The sequence below is a fragment of the Helianthus annuus genome, chromosome 16 (assembly GCF_002127325.2).
Source record: "Helianthus annuus cultivar XRQ/B chromosome 16, HanXRQr2.0-SUNRISE, whole genome shotgun sequence".
NCBI lineage: Eukaryota > Viridiplantae > Streptophyta > Magnoliopsida > Asterales > Asteraceae > Helianthus > Helianthus annuus.
In genome coordinates, this window is record NC_035448.2 from 90,861,922 (window position 1) to 90,879,323 (window position 17,402).

Sequence of the window (17,402 nt, forward strand, 5' to 3'; positions counted from 1 at the left end):
GAGAGAGGTGGTGTGCCAAGGGATGAGAGAGAATGAAACCAAGCTCCTCTATTTATAGGCTGAACAGAAGGCTGGACACGGCCCCGTGTCCGCTGGACACGGCCCCGTGCCCGTCTGACATTCTCTCTCTTCATTAATTGTAATTCGCAATTACAATTAATGCGCCTGCTGTACTTTCACCACGCCCCCGTGCCCGGTGGACACGGCCCCGTGGTGGGCAATGGAAGCTTTTACTGGTTTGTCTTTTCTGCTGCTTCCTGGGCACACCCCCGTGTTGCTGGACACGGGGCGTGTTCAGACTCTGTTTCTTCTCCTTTGCTTTGGGAGGTGCCGTTGAGGGTCCGGGCAGTCTACTTTTGTTCCTTTTCTTGTATTTATGGTAGAATTAGTTGTCTTTTTGCTTCTTTTGTGATTTTGAGCTCATTTCATCCTGAAAATACAAAAGGAAGACAAAAACACTCTTTTTCCAACATTATTACTTAAAAAGGGTTAGTTTTATGCCTTAATTGATGTGATTTATATGTTGCATTTTACACACATAACTGTCCACAACACTCCCCGGCGTTTCCGCCGCGGTTGCATGTTATACGCGGCCGGGGTGTGACAATTTATTCTATCGAATAATATATTTTCACAAATATATTTTCTTGTATTTTGCCTAAGCATGTTGTATGTGTAGTTTTGTATTTTCACTTCTTACGGGTGTTTAGTGTAGTTTCAAGTCCTAATACACTAGCACGTATAATACATACTACATACACTTAGCACAAAATTTGATGACAAAATAATATATATATATATATATATATATATATATATATATATATATATATATATATATATATATATATATATATATATATATATATATATATATATATATATATTTCTCAAAAATATACATACTTATTGTCAATTTTCAACCTTGACAAAATCATCGTTTCTTAACTAAAAAATTAAGGAAAACTTGGTAAATACCTCGGTATACATTTTTAGGAGATAAGTTCCTCAGAACTTATATTTTTCTAAGTGTCAAAATTTATAGAAATTTTGACAGAGTTTCCCCTAAAAATGGAGGTTTCCCATGTTTTTAAAACATGTGTTTATTTTCTTTTAAAATCATCAACAATATCAACAACAATCATCAACAATATCAACAACAATATACACTAATTTTTCTATTTCATGAACTTGAAAATTCATAAAAATGTGTAGTAACTTACTAGGGTATTTAGTAAGTCTTGTTACCCTTTAAAGTTTGTTCGTTCCTTTAAAAGCTTCATTTTTAAAGAATCTAGTTCTTTACAACTTGTGACCGCATTTTCTAAAAATACTATTTCTTGTATTTTTCTTGTTACACATGTGTTTATACACTTGTTTACTTACCAAAAGTAATTTTAGTTCATACAAGATCCGGGTTTTTAACAATCTAGTATTTTCCACTTGGTTCTTCCGAAAAACCACTTGTAGATCTTTAGATCCACAAGTTTACAACTTCATTTTACAAGAAAAATTATGTTTATTCAAGTTTCAAGTTCATGGTGGATGATTTCATCATCTTTTATATTTCTAACACTTAACCTACTACTAGTTCATGTTCTTGAGCATGATCTAGTATGTGTAGATGATGATCTATCCCACTTTTAATGACAAACAACATCAAATAATCACAACCATACAAGATTCACAAGATTTACACACATATCTACTCTTTATCCACCATTAATCACTTATGTTCAAGACTTTAATGGAGGTTCTTTAGTGTTCTTAAGATTTTCATCATAAAAAGTCTTTTAACCACTAAAAATGGAAGTAAATAAGGGTGTTCATGATGCTTACTACTAGCTTGAAGCTAGGCAAGAAAAATGATGCAAATCGAGTGGGTAAAAGCAAATGGTAGAGGTCCTTGACGATCCGCAAGCTCCACGCTTCGTGATTCACCTTGTAGCACCTTGTTGTACCCTTGAAAAGCTTGGACAAGAATCGAAGATGGTGAGGGTGGTATATGGGGTGTTCGGCCGAAGCCAAGGGGAGAGAGGAGAGGGAAGAATGGTGTGAAGTATGTGAAAGTTATGAGAGTTTATGTCCACAAGGCTTACTTATAATACTTCTAACACTTAGTGTCCATTGTGTAATGTGTTTAGGAAAGTATGAACAAGATTTAATATAATATTTAAAGAAATCTCAATGTGGGGGACATGTTGGTCGATTTCATAGGTGGGGGGGGATAGTAGGCTTAGGTTGTAAACATTAGTTAGGTTATGGTAAACATCTAAGTATCTAGTTAGATACCTTAGTTACTAGATGTTTTAGAGGGTGTTAAAGTGTTCGGGGATCATAACTAGCTTAGGAATGATAAAACAATGTCCCTAATAATATTTTTGTGTTCTGGGTAATGTCCGGTTGTTTGGTTATACACCGGTTCGTTAAAGTGCTAAATTGCACCTTTAGTGTCTTTTAAGTGCCCTTTTCTAATACTTACGATTCCCGACACTTAGGGAAATATTCTGGAGGTTAAAACACGAATCCTGCATAATATTTATGTTGTTAAAAGCTGATTTATTGCTGAATTATATAAAATTCTGCACTTAAAGTGCGTTTCGGGTGCTTTTTAGTGCGTAATTTAGCTTCCGGATGGTATATAAACCCTTGTATGTATTCTTGGATTTTAATGTATTCTTGTTGTTGGACCTACACCTTGGCCTCAATTCTAATGTCTGACTGCTTTGTGCGGTTTTTTTGACACATTGTGTCTTACCGGTGAGTTTACTAGTATTTTTGACGCAACGCTCTCGTTAATGCATAAAGCAATATTAGGTAGTATAAAACGTGCATGAATTCACTTGCATAGTATGTAATCAGACAATGTTGACATTTAAGCATATAATTGCAGTTATTAAATAATAACTAAGGTGTACGGAAATTACCGGTTTGGTGCCAGTTGTCACAGTCTCCCCCCGTTAAAAGAATTTCGTCCCGAAATTCAGTCTGATCTATCTCTCGCAGGAGTTTTCTTGAACAGGTGGGGATACTTTTCTATGAACTGGTCTTCACGTTCCCACGTGTACTCGGGTCCGTGTTTAGAGTTCCAACGTACTTTGACAAGTTTAACAGTGCTCCTCCTGGTCTTGTTGACTTTCCAGTCGGTAACCTCAACGGGTTTTCTGTAAATCGGAGGGCATCATCAATATGCACTTCATCCGCAGGGATGATCATGTTCTCTTGTGTTGGACTCTTCTTGAGGTTGGATACATGGAACGTATCATGTACTCCATTAAGCTCTTCCGGTAATTCCAACTTATATGCCACGGTACCAATTCTTTCCAAGATCTTGAATGGTCTGATGTATCGTGGATTCAGCTTCCCACGCTTTCCAAATCTTACTTCGCCTTTCCAAGGTGAGACTTTCAACAAAACTTTGTCTCCCACCTCGAATTCTAATGGTTTACGTCTTCGATCAGCGTAGCTCTTTTGTCGATCTCGAGCCGCCATAATGCGCTCTCGGATCTGTGTAATCTTGTCGGTTGTCTCTTGCACAAGTTCAGGACCAACCATACGTTTGTCACCAGCGTCTGCCCAACATAAGGGCGATCGGCACTTGCGGCCATACAAAGCTTCGAACGGTGCGGCTTTTATGCTCGTATGATAACTGTTATTGTAGGAAAACTCAACTAACGGTAGATGAGTATCCCAGCTGCCGCCTAGATCCATGACACATGCACAAAGCATATCTTCTAATGTTTGTATAGTCCGTTCGCTCTGGCCGTCTGTCTGTGGATGGAATGCCATACTTAGATCTAGCTGAGATCCAAAGGCTTCCTGAAATGATTGCCAGATTCTTGAGACAAAGCGTCCATCTCTGTCTGAAATAATGGAGATTGGCACTCCATGACGTGCTACAATTTCCTTTAAATATATCTCTGCCAGCTTTCCAGTGCTATCCTTCTCTCGGATTGGTAGGAAATGCACAGATTTCATTAGCCGATCGACTATTACCCATATCATATCGTGCCCTCTAGGGGTCCTAGGTAACTTCGTTATGAAGTCCATCGAGATTTGTTCCCACTTCCACATGGGAATCTCTGGTTGTTGTAGTAGGCCAGACGGTTTCTGATATTCAGCCTTAACCTTGGCACAGGTTAGGCACTTTCCAACATAGACAGCAACATCGCTTTTAAGTCTTGGCCACCAATAGTATTCTTTTAAGTCTTGATACATGTTGTCCGATCCTAGATGGATCGAGTATTTTGACTTGTGTGCTTCATCAAGGATGACTTCTCGTAGGCCACCATAGAGCGGAACCCATATACGTTTCTTAAAGTATAAGGCTCCCTCTTCATTCGGCACCATATAACTCAATGCACCCCGGAGGTATTCCGCTTTACGGTTTTCCATTTTAAGGGCTTCTTGTTTTGCGTCACGGATGCGTGTAGTGAGGTTCGTTCGAATCGTCATTTCTAATGCTCGAACCCTTAGGGTTTTAACCCTTTCCCTTTCCTTTCGACTTAATGCGCCTGCGACAACGTTTGCCTTTCCAGGATGGTACTTAATCTCACAGTCGTAATCATTTAGCAACTCGACCCATCGCCGTTGGTGCATGTTCAATTCCTTCTAATCAAGTATGTGTTGCAGGCTTTTGTGATCTGTGAAGATTGTACATCGAGTACCATATAAATAGTTTCTCCAGATCTTCAAGGCGAATACCACCGCGCCGAGTTCCAAGTCATGCGTTGTATAGTTCCTTTCATGTACTTTCAATTGTCTTGAAGCGTAAGCGATGACTTTTTGGCGTTGCATGAGCATGCAACCCAAACCTTGTTGTGAAGCGTCGCAGTACACCACGAAGTCTTCTATGCCTTCGGGTAATGACAGTATTGGTGCATCGCATAGCTTGTTTTTGAGTAGTTGAAAGGCTTCTTCTTGTTTAACACCCCAGTCGTACTTCTTTTCTTTCTGCGTAAGGGTCATTAGCGGTTGAGCTATCTTGGAGAAATTCTCGATGAATCACCGGTAATAGCCCGCTAAGCCAAAAAATTGCCGAACTTCAGTCGGGGTTTTGGGAGCTTCCCAATTCTTTATGGCTTCAATCTTGGACGGGTCTACATGAATGCCCTTTTCGTTCACAATGTGACCCAGAAATTGTACTTCGCGAATCCAGAATTCGCACTTTGAGAATTTTGCATAGAATTTCTCTTTCTTCAGTAGTTCCAGTATGGTTTTGAGGTGTTGCTCGTGCTCTTCTTTCGTCCGTGAGTAGATCAGGATATCGTCGATAAATACAATCACGAATTTATCGAGATATGGTTTGCATACGCGGTTCATCAGATCCATAAAGACCGCTGGTGCGTTCGTCGGTCCGAATGGCATCACAAGAAACTCGTAATGCCCATAGCGTGTTCTGAATGCAGTCTTTGGTACGCTTTCTTCTTGTATCCTTAACTGATGATATCCAGATCGAAGGTCGATCTTGGAATAGTAGCTTGATCCTTGCAACTAATCAAATAAGTCATCAATCCTCGGTAGTGGGTACCGATTCTTGATAGTGAGCTTGTTCAGTTCTCTGTAATCAATACACATCCGCAGAGTTCCATCCTTTTTCTTCACGAATAATACTGGAGCTCCCCATGGTGAGAAGCTTGGCCTTATGAATCCTTTATCCAACAACTCCTGGAGTTGTGTAGATAATTCTTGCATCTCGGATGGTGTAAGTCGATAGGGCACCTTGGCTACAGGAGCGGCTCCTGGGACCAAGTCTCTACGGAATTCGACTTGTCGTTGCGGAGGTAGTCCTGGCAGTTCGGGAAAGACCTCAGGGAAGTCCTTCACCACAGGAATGTCTTCGAGTTTCGGCTCCTCAGCCTTCTTGTCTACAACGTGAGCTAGGAAAGCAACACATCCTTTCCTTAGGCACATCTGTGCCTTTATGCAACTGATGATTTGTAGAGGCGCGTCTCATTTTTCTCCATGTACGATGAGAGTTTCATCATTCGCTAAAGGGATGCGAATGATTTTCTTATGAAAAATGACTTCAGCTTTGTTCTTGGACAACCAGTCCATTCCGAACACTACATCGAAGCTACCCAATTGAATAGGTAAGAGATTGATGTTAAATCTTCGTCCACCGAGTTCTAGTGTGCAACCTCTAACAACTTCGCCCGATTCCACAAGTTTACCATTGGCCAGCTCTATAGAATAAGGAATATCTAATCTACTAGATTCTATCCCAAGCATGCGTTTAAATTCCACAGACATGAAGCTATAGTCGGCACCAGTGTCAAATAATATGGATGCAAAGTGATTGTTTACGAGAAATGTACCGGTGACCACATTAGGGTCCTCGCGTGCGTCCCTTGCTCCAATCACAAATGCTCGAGCCTGAGCGTTGTTTCTCCTTGGGCAGTCTTTCATGAAATGCTCATTGCTTCCACAGCTGAAGCATCCTTGGTTTCGCCCAGCTCCATTTCCAACCCGGTTATTATTGCCATTCCCATTTCCACCATCATTCCCATTTCCAGCACCGTTACGGTTTCCATTCCCGTTCCTATTACCATTGCCATTGCGGCCTCCGATACCTTTACCCCAACAATCCTCGGTACGGTGGCCTGACTTCCCGTAGTTCTCGCACTTCCCAACGCGACAATTTCCCACATGGTGAAAGCCACATCGGTTACATTTGGGCAGAGTGCCCTGATATTTCTTAGCCCCAGACTCATTTGCAGCTGTGAAGGCTTTTGCCTCCCTAGGTGGGTTAGTGTCACGCTTCTTGTTGTTCGACCCCTTGTTGTTGTTGCGGGTTGCTTGGCTCAGATTTGAATACTTTCTTTTCTTGTCACCAGACGACTCAGCAAGCGTCTTGGTCGTTTCAGTTGGGTTTAATGATAACTTCTTCATGCGAACACAATCTTCAGTAAGGCTGACAGCCAGAGTTACAGCCCCAGTGATTGTTTGAGGTTTGGCATAAGTTACCATGCCGCGAAATTCGGGCGCCAATGCCCAGATGTATTGTCACACCCCGACCACGTAAAACATCAAATCGTGGCGGAAACGTCAGGGAGTGTTGTAACAGAATTATTGTTCCACAACCAAGGTAATTTAAATAATATTTTATTCATCACCCAAGGGTGGAATACATTGTTTCAAACGAGAACCCACAAGTTACATTGTCTTAAAATAAAAAGAAACAAAGTACATAACAAGTTTTAACTAGTCTAGATCCATTTTATCGTCACTAAGGCCCAAGTCCACCCTAGTGTATCACGATCATCCTATGCATTTGCTCCTGAAACACATGCGAAAATAGGTACCTCAGCATAAAAATGCCTGTGAGATACATAGGTTTTGTGAAAATAGTATCCATGACTTAGGTTTTAGAAAAACGTTTAATGAAATGTAGTCATGAACCTTGTTGATTGTATTGTTTGTAAATCATTTGAAAAACGATGGTAGATATGTGACAACCCTCATTAAACCAGGTATCCGTACGACTTAATTAATTATTGATTGTTGCCTAATTACTGTGCTTAACTGAGATTTCTGATAGACTGCTACTTGATTGTTGATATTTGTACATATCTGCATCATACTTTGATTTTTCCGTCACTACATTATTTATTTACTGAACTCTAGTGACAAACATGATGCACAAAAGCACAGTAGCATTTGAATGGATAACCTATTGAACATGCTGATATAGCCAGCATCAGGCAAACACTGCCTCTAAAGGCCTGTATGAGCCAGAATTATTTTACTACACCCATAGTGTGTGTAGGGATACAAGGGTTGTATATTTGCGTCTCTAGGAATAAGATATAGAGATTGGATGTGCCTAAAACGTACTTTAAGCACGAAACACAGCACTTTTATCAACATACTAGCTTCTAGCTAATTAATAAAGTGCCAAAATATGAGGAAATATTCCTGACACTTTGCAGAATAAATTGTGCCGCTAAAATATTATTTACAACGCTTAAAGGATTACTTAAGCGCTTTAACGGATTACTATCCAACCGAACAACCGGACTATACCCGGAACATAAAAATATTGCCAAAAATATTATTGGTATTTTTCTGAGCCAGTTAGGGTCCCTGATTACCCTAACACCCGCCTTATAACGCGTTAAACAACTAACGGAGTTAACACTTAAAGTTAACCCACTTAACTAAACTGAACTCTAACTGAACAATCGAGATCGAACCGGATGGCATTTCTCTCTAATGGAATCGGTCACTATGATGTGACATAAAGAGTACAACTTTTTATTATTTAATTAGATTACGTGGATATCTAGACGACCTAGCGACCGATGGACGATAATCTTGATTTTTCCTATAAATACTACACACACTCACACACACAAGAACACACACATTTCACCATCTCTCTCTCTCTCCCTCTTGCTTCCTCTCGGCCGAGAATCCCCACCCACACACACCCATTGTCGGCTTTCGATCTCTCCATTCCAAGCATATACTAGTGTCGGGGATCACGTACGAGGAAGCTTGAAGCAAACGGAAGTTGAAGGACCTCGCTCATTTGCTTTTATCCACGCCATTTTCGCCAAAGATCTTCCCTAGCCCCGAGCTAGAGGTATAATGTTTAAAACTTGTTCTTGAACGTATCTAAAGTGGTTAAAAGGATTTTTAACGGTTAAAAGTCGGTAACCCATCTTTTGAATCTAAAAAGTCTACAAAAACTCGAATATTGTTGGTTAAAAGCATATAACGCGTGTAAAAGTCGTAGTATTCAAGTATGTTGGTTATTGAGGCCCGATCTACGATGTGGTGGCTCTCATCATCGTTTAACCCGACTTTGTTAAGATCATGTATCTTAACATAACCTTCTTTCTAACGGTACAAGGGTTAAAAGGTGAAACTCCACCACACGGGAAACATGAACTTGTGTAAAAGTATTTTGACATGTAAAATAGTGTTTAAAACGAGCCGATCTACGTATGAACAAGTGGTATATTCGTAGAACCAAGTGTCGAGAAAACCACATTTTATAAAAGTTGGATGACATGTTAACAAATATGATTTTTACAAACTACAAGTGTATAAACACTTGTGAAACGAAAGATCCGACAAAATAACAATTTTTATAAAAGTTGTCGGGAAGTTGTAAAGGATGATTTGTTCCAAAAACGGGGTTTTTACAAGACTAAACTATTTTATACATAGATCCACTAAATATAAGGTGATCTACATTACGACTTTCGGAAAAATTACAAGTTCATGTAACAACGCGACTTTACATACTAGTCTACAAAGATCGATGTGTTAAAACTGGTTTGAAGTATCGGAACTTGATTGGTTGATTAAAGAAATTGTTGAAGTGATTTTGTAAAAGAAAATGATACGCTTGAAAGCGTGGCCACCTCCAGTTACAGGGGAAACTCTGGCGAAATTTTTCTAGGATCTAACACTTAGAATTTTTACAAGTGTTAGAGTTATTTTTGAAATGTTTACAAAATATATCTCGCCATGACTTATTTACAAATATTCGGAGGTAGGGTTTTCACAAAACTAAACGTGATAAATATATGTTCGGTAAATATATTTCGTCACCACACTGTTTATGATTATTTTGTGAAAATGTATAAATATTATTTTAGAGTAAAAATAATATTTACTAACTTTGTCGAACTCAAAATAATACCAACGCTTATACGACAAACATATAAGTTACAACGGTAAGTACTATTACCACTTAAACGCCAAAACGTAACTTACGCACTATGCGAGAATATTCATAAACGCATATGTTGTCAACGTATTATTTTGGAAAGTATTATGTAAAGAGAAAATATATTATTTTTGAGAAAAATAATTATATTTTGGAATGAGAAATAAAATATATTAAGTGAGACTTAATGTTATAAGCGCACATGTATTAATTCCCCCATCCTTGGGAAGGAGATTAACTACCAATTATGTACAAGGAACAGTTGTCTAACTGTTTTCTCAAAAATTTAACTATAAAGCTAAAGCACGCCATCCGTCTAATAGAATTAGCACATGTAGGTCGTTGCACAGCTTTCGGACATTTGGAGTACTCTATTTAGCGACGCACTGACTGTGAGTTCATGTCCCCCTTTTCTCTAACTGTTTTCAGTTTACTTAACTGCGGGGGTGAAATACATGTTACTATGATTTACGAGTACTTTACAACGGTATGTTTAACGTAAGGAGGTGTTATACGATCATGTGAGTGGATAGGAACAACATGGGGCCATTAGTCCTCATGGAGGGACCGAGGGACAGGAGCGGTAGATCTATCTGGGTGTAGCGAGCCCAGCCCCCGGCCAAACTAGAAACGGACCGTGGGGTGACTTTGTCCACATACTTTGCCGTGGCGAAATCTGCTAGGTTTGAGTCTCCCTATTTGCACTACACATATGTCAGTGGCCTTGCAAACCATTGATGATCACAAGTCCTCTTACACTGCTACATACCACAACTATTTTTATACTCACAAATGTTTTACATACTCACCTACACGTGAACTCGCTCAACATTATTGTTGATTTTTCAACTTACATGTATTTCAGGGAATTAACGATCTGGCGCGGTATGGCTTGTTTTCCGCTGCATTAGGCTCAAGGTCATCCAGGGTTCGGGGAATGTGACTCTTTCCTGGACAAGTCACAGTCCTTGAATCATGTTTATGTTAAGTTTGTGATGTAATGTTTGAACAAGTTCTTGGATGTTAGGGTGTTATCCCGTAAGATAATGTTTTGGTATTTTAATTTTAATGGATGATCTTGCATAATTTTAATTCATATAGCTTGTTATGATTAAGCTATGGTATTAAGAAGTCACACCAAATTAACCACGCTTCCGCAAAGCCAGGGTGTGACAGCTTGGTATCAGAGCTCTGATCATAGCGAACTAGGATTCCTTCTCGAGTCTAGACTATGATCACTAGGGCTCTCACGAAAACATTTTTTACTGCATACCACTCAAGTCCAGATCCAAAACCTTTTTATAAACAAATGTTGAGCACATTTCATTTATTCATTATTAGGCTCAGTCCTGAAGACTGAGGCTCGGTCTTGGAGGCCGAGGCTCGATCTTAGAGATCGAGGTAGATGTTATTTATGTTAGGCTCAGTCTTGGAGGCTGAGGCTCGGTCTTGGAGGCCGAGGCTCGATCTTAGAGATCGAGGTAGATGTTTGTTGTTTTAGGCTCAGTCTTGGAGGCTGAGGCTCGGTCTTGGAGGCCGAGGCTCGATCTAAGAGGTCGAGGTAGATGATAGAGCAGTCTTAGAGACTGGGAGGAATTTGGCTAGTGGGACTAGGAATGTCAGTCTAGGAGACTGGGAGGCTAGTGGGACTAGGAGAATTATTTGATTGTTTATTGTTGACTTACATGTTTACATGAATATATGATTGATTTTTATACGTATATGTGTTTGTGTTACAAACGTCATGATTTCACCATGTACTAGAAGGATGGACACTACGAATCCCATGGCCATAGTATCGGACGACATAGTTGCAGCGGAGCACGAGGTGTACATTTCCGATACTACCGGCATAGACGATGACGACTTTCAGCCCCTTTCGCGCTGCCTGATGTCGTAGCAGAGCCTACTGATGGCCATCTTGTTGGGAATTTGCCATCCGCGGTGATCCCTGTTCCTGTGCCCCTTGCCGCTTATCCCATTTTTGATATGCCCCGACGTGGCCTCTGACGACGATAACGATCTACTAGAGGAGGACCCATTCAAAGGCGAGGCCCTATTCCTGCTGGGAATGCAGCACCAATCACTCGACGCCGACCCTGATACGGCATCATCAGCTGCACCGGTTCCCGCACACAGCTTGGAGTTTGATCACAGTATTGAGGGTGATCCTGTTCTTCCATCTGGTTTTGATCCAAACCATGACCTTGAGTTCATACACTTAGACCAGCCCTTGGAGGATCCTGTAACCCCCTGTGATGGTTGATCCAGCTGAATTTGAGATGGAGTTTGTTGATCCGGAGCCAGCCGTGGCCCCTGAGCCAGGCGTTGCTCCTAACACCGCATTGGAGCATGACCCTGTTCATGCCGATGCACCTGCTGTTGCTCCTTGATTGATCATCTGCTTGGACGAGGGAAAATTTGGGGTAACTGTGCAAGACAATTTATTATTACGGGGGCCCACGTAATAACGACTTGTAGTGCACAGAAATCCTGGTGGACTCTGCGGGCCAAGCTAATGAAAACCAATGTAGCAGGAAATAACTCGAACACGAATGACCAAGGCGATGAAGCCTCAACTTCATTCTATTTCAAGCAACAAGCCAAATTGGCAAGCCTATGTGAGGGCTCAGAAAATTTATTTTCCCCACCCATACATTGAGTATATTTATGTGTAAAATTGGGTGAGTACATGATGGCTGACGGTGCTATGTATCTCATAAGACAATTGGAAAGTTGTCTAACCCACTTCATGCCATTCTGGCAGAAGAGAATGCCACCCAGGCGTGACAGAAACACCAGTATGTTGCCAAGGATAGGAGACAAGCTGCAAAAACGCAACTCACAGGCAATTGCACAACAGGAAGTCTCCACTTTTAGCACAACAATGGCACTATTGGAAATAATCCCTAGCTGACCGCACCTATAAGCAGTTCCTAAACTGCAAGCCTCTGAACTTCGACGAAACAGAAAGCGCCATTGCATTTGTTCGTTGGCCCGAACAGATTGACTCCATTCTAAGAAAGACAAACTGTTCGCCCCAAATGGAGTGATACCTTTACCTCAAGGTCATTACTAGACGGCACACTCTCATGGTGGGATCATCATGTTCAGGCCCTTAGCACGGATGCTACTTATGCACTGAGCTGGGACGAGCTCAAGGAAATGATTGAGAAGAAATGTTGTCTAGGACTGGAATTCAGAAGCTTAAGGTGGAGTTCTGGAATTTGAAAATGGAGAGACCCGAGATTCCTTAACATGTCTAGAAATCGCACGATTTGCCTAGGGTCGTCCCCTACTAAGTCATTATTGTTGTATGATACAGTTATGTACATATAAGCTTTACATTGTGGTCTCGATTTGTGGTAATGCAATCGCAGTATTCTCATCACTTGTGATGTTTGATCTATGGTTTATGTTCTATGACATGAGATGTTATGTGGCTGATTTATTGATAGCATGAGCTGTTTTGTGCCGATATTGTTGAATACATACGTACATTTTACCTGCTACGACCTAACCTATGTGAAACATCTTTTAGAAGATGCCACCAAGACGCGAAATGCGCATACCAACCCGAGTTGGGGTTGGAGGAAAATCCTTGCTATTCGTAATCAGATCCGGCCTTATGTTTGGAAGTCTATCAAAAGCGGCCGTCAAACAAACGCATGGAGTGATAACTGGAATGCTTGTAGCCCGCTCCGGTCCTTTATATCGCCTAGGCGTATTGCTAATGCAGGTTTCAACCTGGGCTCGACAGTTGCGGACTTGATTGATTCGAACGGTCAATGGAAATGGCCTGTGGCGTGGTATGATCTTTTCCCGGTTCTAATTAATATTCCTCGGCCCGTGTTAGTTGATGATACGGCTGATCGTTTATTCTGGAAGGATCATGGGGGTAAACTTCAACATTTCCACTCTTCACAAGCTTGGGATTCTCTTCGGGTGAGAAATGATAAAGTCGCTTGGGTTGATGCGGTGTGGTTTAGCCAGTGTATTCCTAGACACTCGTTCCATCTTTGGCTTGTTATTCAGAATAAGCTGAAGACGCAGGACAGGATGTCCATTGGGGAAGCGGGTAGTGCTACTAATTTGGCCCTCATGTGTTGTCCGTTATGTTCTTATGACCATGACTCTAGGGATCATCTGTTCTTTCAATGTGCCTATGCAGCCGAGGTCTGGAAAACGGTTAGAGATTGGGTTGATATGGGGAATGTCAATAATACTTGGGATTCCGTTATGGGTTGGTTGGTAAACAGTGCTAACACGAGACATCTTGGCGGTGTTGTATGCAAGATTCTGGTGGGGGCGGTTACCTATTACATATGGCAAGAACGAAATAACAGGCTATTCTCGAGACTACAGCGGTCTCCGGCTATTCTCTCGCAAGTCATTTTTAACTCGGTCAGGCTGAAGATAATGGGATTCAGGATTATGAAGCACCCGGATCACATGAAGATTATGGACCGATGGCAGATCTCGAAGAAGAACGTAATGGAGGATCCGGGCTAAGGAGGATGTCCTTTGTTTGTTACGTTTAGTTTGTGGCTATGTTTTGGTCGGGCTGTTTCCCTTGGTCGTGTTTGTTTTATTATTACGGGTCTTTGTTTTTTGTTTGGCCTAGTCAGGGTATGCCTTGGCTAGTAGTGTGCGTCTAATTCTGGACGCATCCTGTTCTTTTTTTGGTTATTTATAAAAAAATTCACCGGGGTAAAACCCTTTACCCAAAAAAAATGCGCATACCCACCAACGAGGCGGAACTTCAGGAAATCATTGCTGCAGTCATCGCACAATACGAGGCCCATCACTCCGAGCGCAACGGAGGTACCTCGGAAAATAACGGTTGTCCCTACTGGCACTTCCTCAACTACAAGCCTCCGAAGTTCGACGGCACTGGAGGTGCCATAGCTTTTGTGAAATGGATTGAAAGTATGGATTCCATCTTCCGAATGAGTTGTTGTACGCCAGAACAACAAGTCCTATACGTTTCTGGGTTGTTTCAAGATGGAGCTCGACTATGGTGGTACCTTCAGGTTCAAATGAAGGGCGAAACCGCAGCATATGCATTATCATGGGATGAATTGAAGGGAATGATGCATGAGAAGTATTGCTCTCAAGAGGAAACCCAGAAGTTGGAAGGGGAATTCCAGAGCCTGATAATGGAAGGTCCAAAAATGTTGGGATACATGCAAAGACTTCATGACTTGGCACGAGTTATTCCCCACTTAGCGGAACCAGAAATGAGGAAATTGGGACAGTTCATTTGGGAACTGGCACCACAAGTCATGAGCTTAATGGCAGCATCTACGCCACCAACAACTATTGCTGCAAGCAAGATGGGTTTGGCACTCATTACGGAAGCCATTAGACTAGAAAAACTTGCAAACCCTGATAGGGAGACTCAGGTAGAGTCATCTGGAAAGAACAAAAGGAAGCTTACCGAAGATACCCGAACAAATAATGATGAACAAAGATCTATTCGAGGTTGTTTTGACTGCGGAGACAAAGGGCATTTCAAGAAAGATTGCCCTAACAACAGACATGCCAATGATAAGATTTGCTTAGAAACTAAAGCAAGACGTGCTGGGTGCAAGTATCACCATGAATGTGGATGTCGGAAGCCTAGGTGCGGGAGGAAAAGGCACAACAAGGATGGTTGTGGGATAAAGAGTCCCAAACAAGGAGAAAACCGTAACAACGCTCAAGGTGGAAGCAGGAAAGGAAATGGCCGAGTGATAGGATGCTTCCATTGTGGGGACATTGGACATCTTAAGAGAGAATGCCCGGAGTTGAAACAAGACCGTGAGAGAACACCCAGCATCGGAGTTTGTGAAGCATGCCAGGATCCAGGCATGATTACTGGTACGTTCTTTAACAACCAAAACTTTCGCATCTATCTTGTTTGATACTGGTGCCGATTATAGCTTCGTATCATTAGAATTTAAGACTATGCTTGGTTTAACCGCTAGTAAATTAGATATTCCATACTCAATTGAATTGGCGAATGGGAAGTTAGTAGAAGCTAACGAGGCGATTCGAGGTTGCGTAATCGAGTTGGGAGATCGTGAGTTTGCTCTCGATCTACTACCAGTCCAGTTGGAAAGCTTCGACGTGGTAGTAGGGATGGATTGGTTATTGAGTAACAAGGCCGAGATAGTTGGTCATGAGAAGGTCGTTCGTATCCCGACCGATGATGGTGGGACCATTGTTGTTCACGAAGAGAAGCGTGAGACGCCGTTGAGGATTATTAGCTGCCTGAAGGCAAGAAAGAGTTTGCAACAGGGATGTGCTGCCTTTTTGGCACACATTGTAGATAAGAAGGCTGCTGAGCCAAAGATCGAAGACATCCCTGTCGTGAGGGAATATCCAGGAGTCTTCCCAGAGGACTTGCCTGGATTGCCGCCTCAGAGGCAAGTGGAATTCCGCATTGACTTAGTTCCAGGCGCCGCGCCTGTGGCTAAGGCACCCTACAGACTTGCTCCGTCTGAGATGCAAGAACTGTCGACACAACTTCAAGAGTTGTTAGACAAGGGATTTATCCGACCGAGCTTCTCGCCTTGGGGAGCTCCAGTTTTGTTTGTGAAGAAGAAGGACGGTAGTTTCCGTATGTGCATTGACTACAGAGAGTTGAACAAGCTGACGATCAAGAATAGGTATCCCCTGCCAAGAATCAATGACCTATTCGACCAGCTTCAAGGTTCAAGCTTCTATTCAAAGATCGATCTTCGATCTGGATACCATCAACTACGGATACAGGAAGAGAGTATTCCGAAGACAGCCTTCAGAACTCGATATGGACACTACGAGTTCCTCGTTATGCCGTTTGGGTTGACAAACGCACCTGCTGTGTTCATGGACTTGATGAACCGAGTTTGTAAGCCATACCTGGATAAGTTCGTGATTGTATTCATCGACGACATCTTGATTTATTCAAAGACGAAGGCTGAGCACGAGCAACATCTTAGAGCTATTCTAGAGTTGCTGAAGAAGGAACAGTTGTACGCCAAGTTCTCTAAGTGTGAGTTTTGGCTAAGAGAAGTGCAATTCCTTGGGCACGTGGTGAATTGAGATGGAATCCATGTGGATCCCACTAAGATTGAGGCGATCAAAGATTGGGAAACGCCAAAAACGCCAACCGAGATTCGGCAATTCTTGGGTTTGGCAGGCTATTATCGAAGGTTCATCAAGAACTTTTCTAAGATCGCTCAACCGTTAACGCTCCTCACGCAAAAAGATAAGAAGTTTGATTGGGGAATCAAACAGGATGAGGCGTTTCAGACATTGAAGGATAAGCTTTGTAACGCGCCAATCTTAGCTCTACCGGAAGGTACCGACGATTTTGTGGTATACTGCGACGCATCGCGTCAAGGATTGGGTTGTGTGTTGATGCAACGTCAAAAGGTTATCGCCTACGCATCACGCCGACTGAAGGTGCACGAAAAGAACTATACCACTCATGATCTGGAGCTAGGCGCAGTGGTTTTTGCTTTGAAGATCTGGAGACACTACCTTTACGGTACGAAGTGTACAATCTTCACAGATCACAACAGCCTCCAGCATATATTCAACCAAGAAGGAGTTGAATATGAGGCAAAGGCGATGGGTCGAGTTGTTGAACGATTACGACTGCGAGATCAAGTATCATCCAGGGAAGGCGAATGTGGTCGCTGATGCCCTAAGTCGTAAAGAGAGAATCAATCCCATAAGGGTTAGGGCTATG

General features: G+C 41.9%; 1 protein-coding gene across 1 annotated transcript; it reads left to right on the top strand.

The window, feature by feature from the left end:
• The first annotated feature begins 13,741 nt into the window (after positions 1-13,741).
• On the top strand, positions 13,742-14,194 carry LOC110944752. The gene has a single exon (XM_022186401.1). It carries the CDS (start codon positions 13,742-13,744, stop codon positions 14,192-14,194), a length of 453 nt encoding a protein of 150 aa, XP_022042093.1.
• The last annotated feature ends 3,208 nt before the right edge of the window (positions 14,195-17,402 follow it).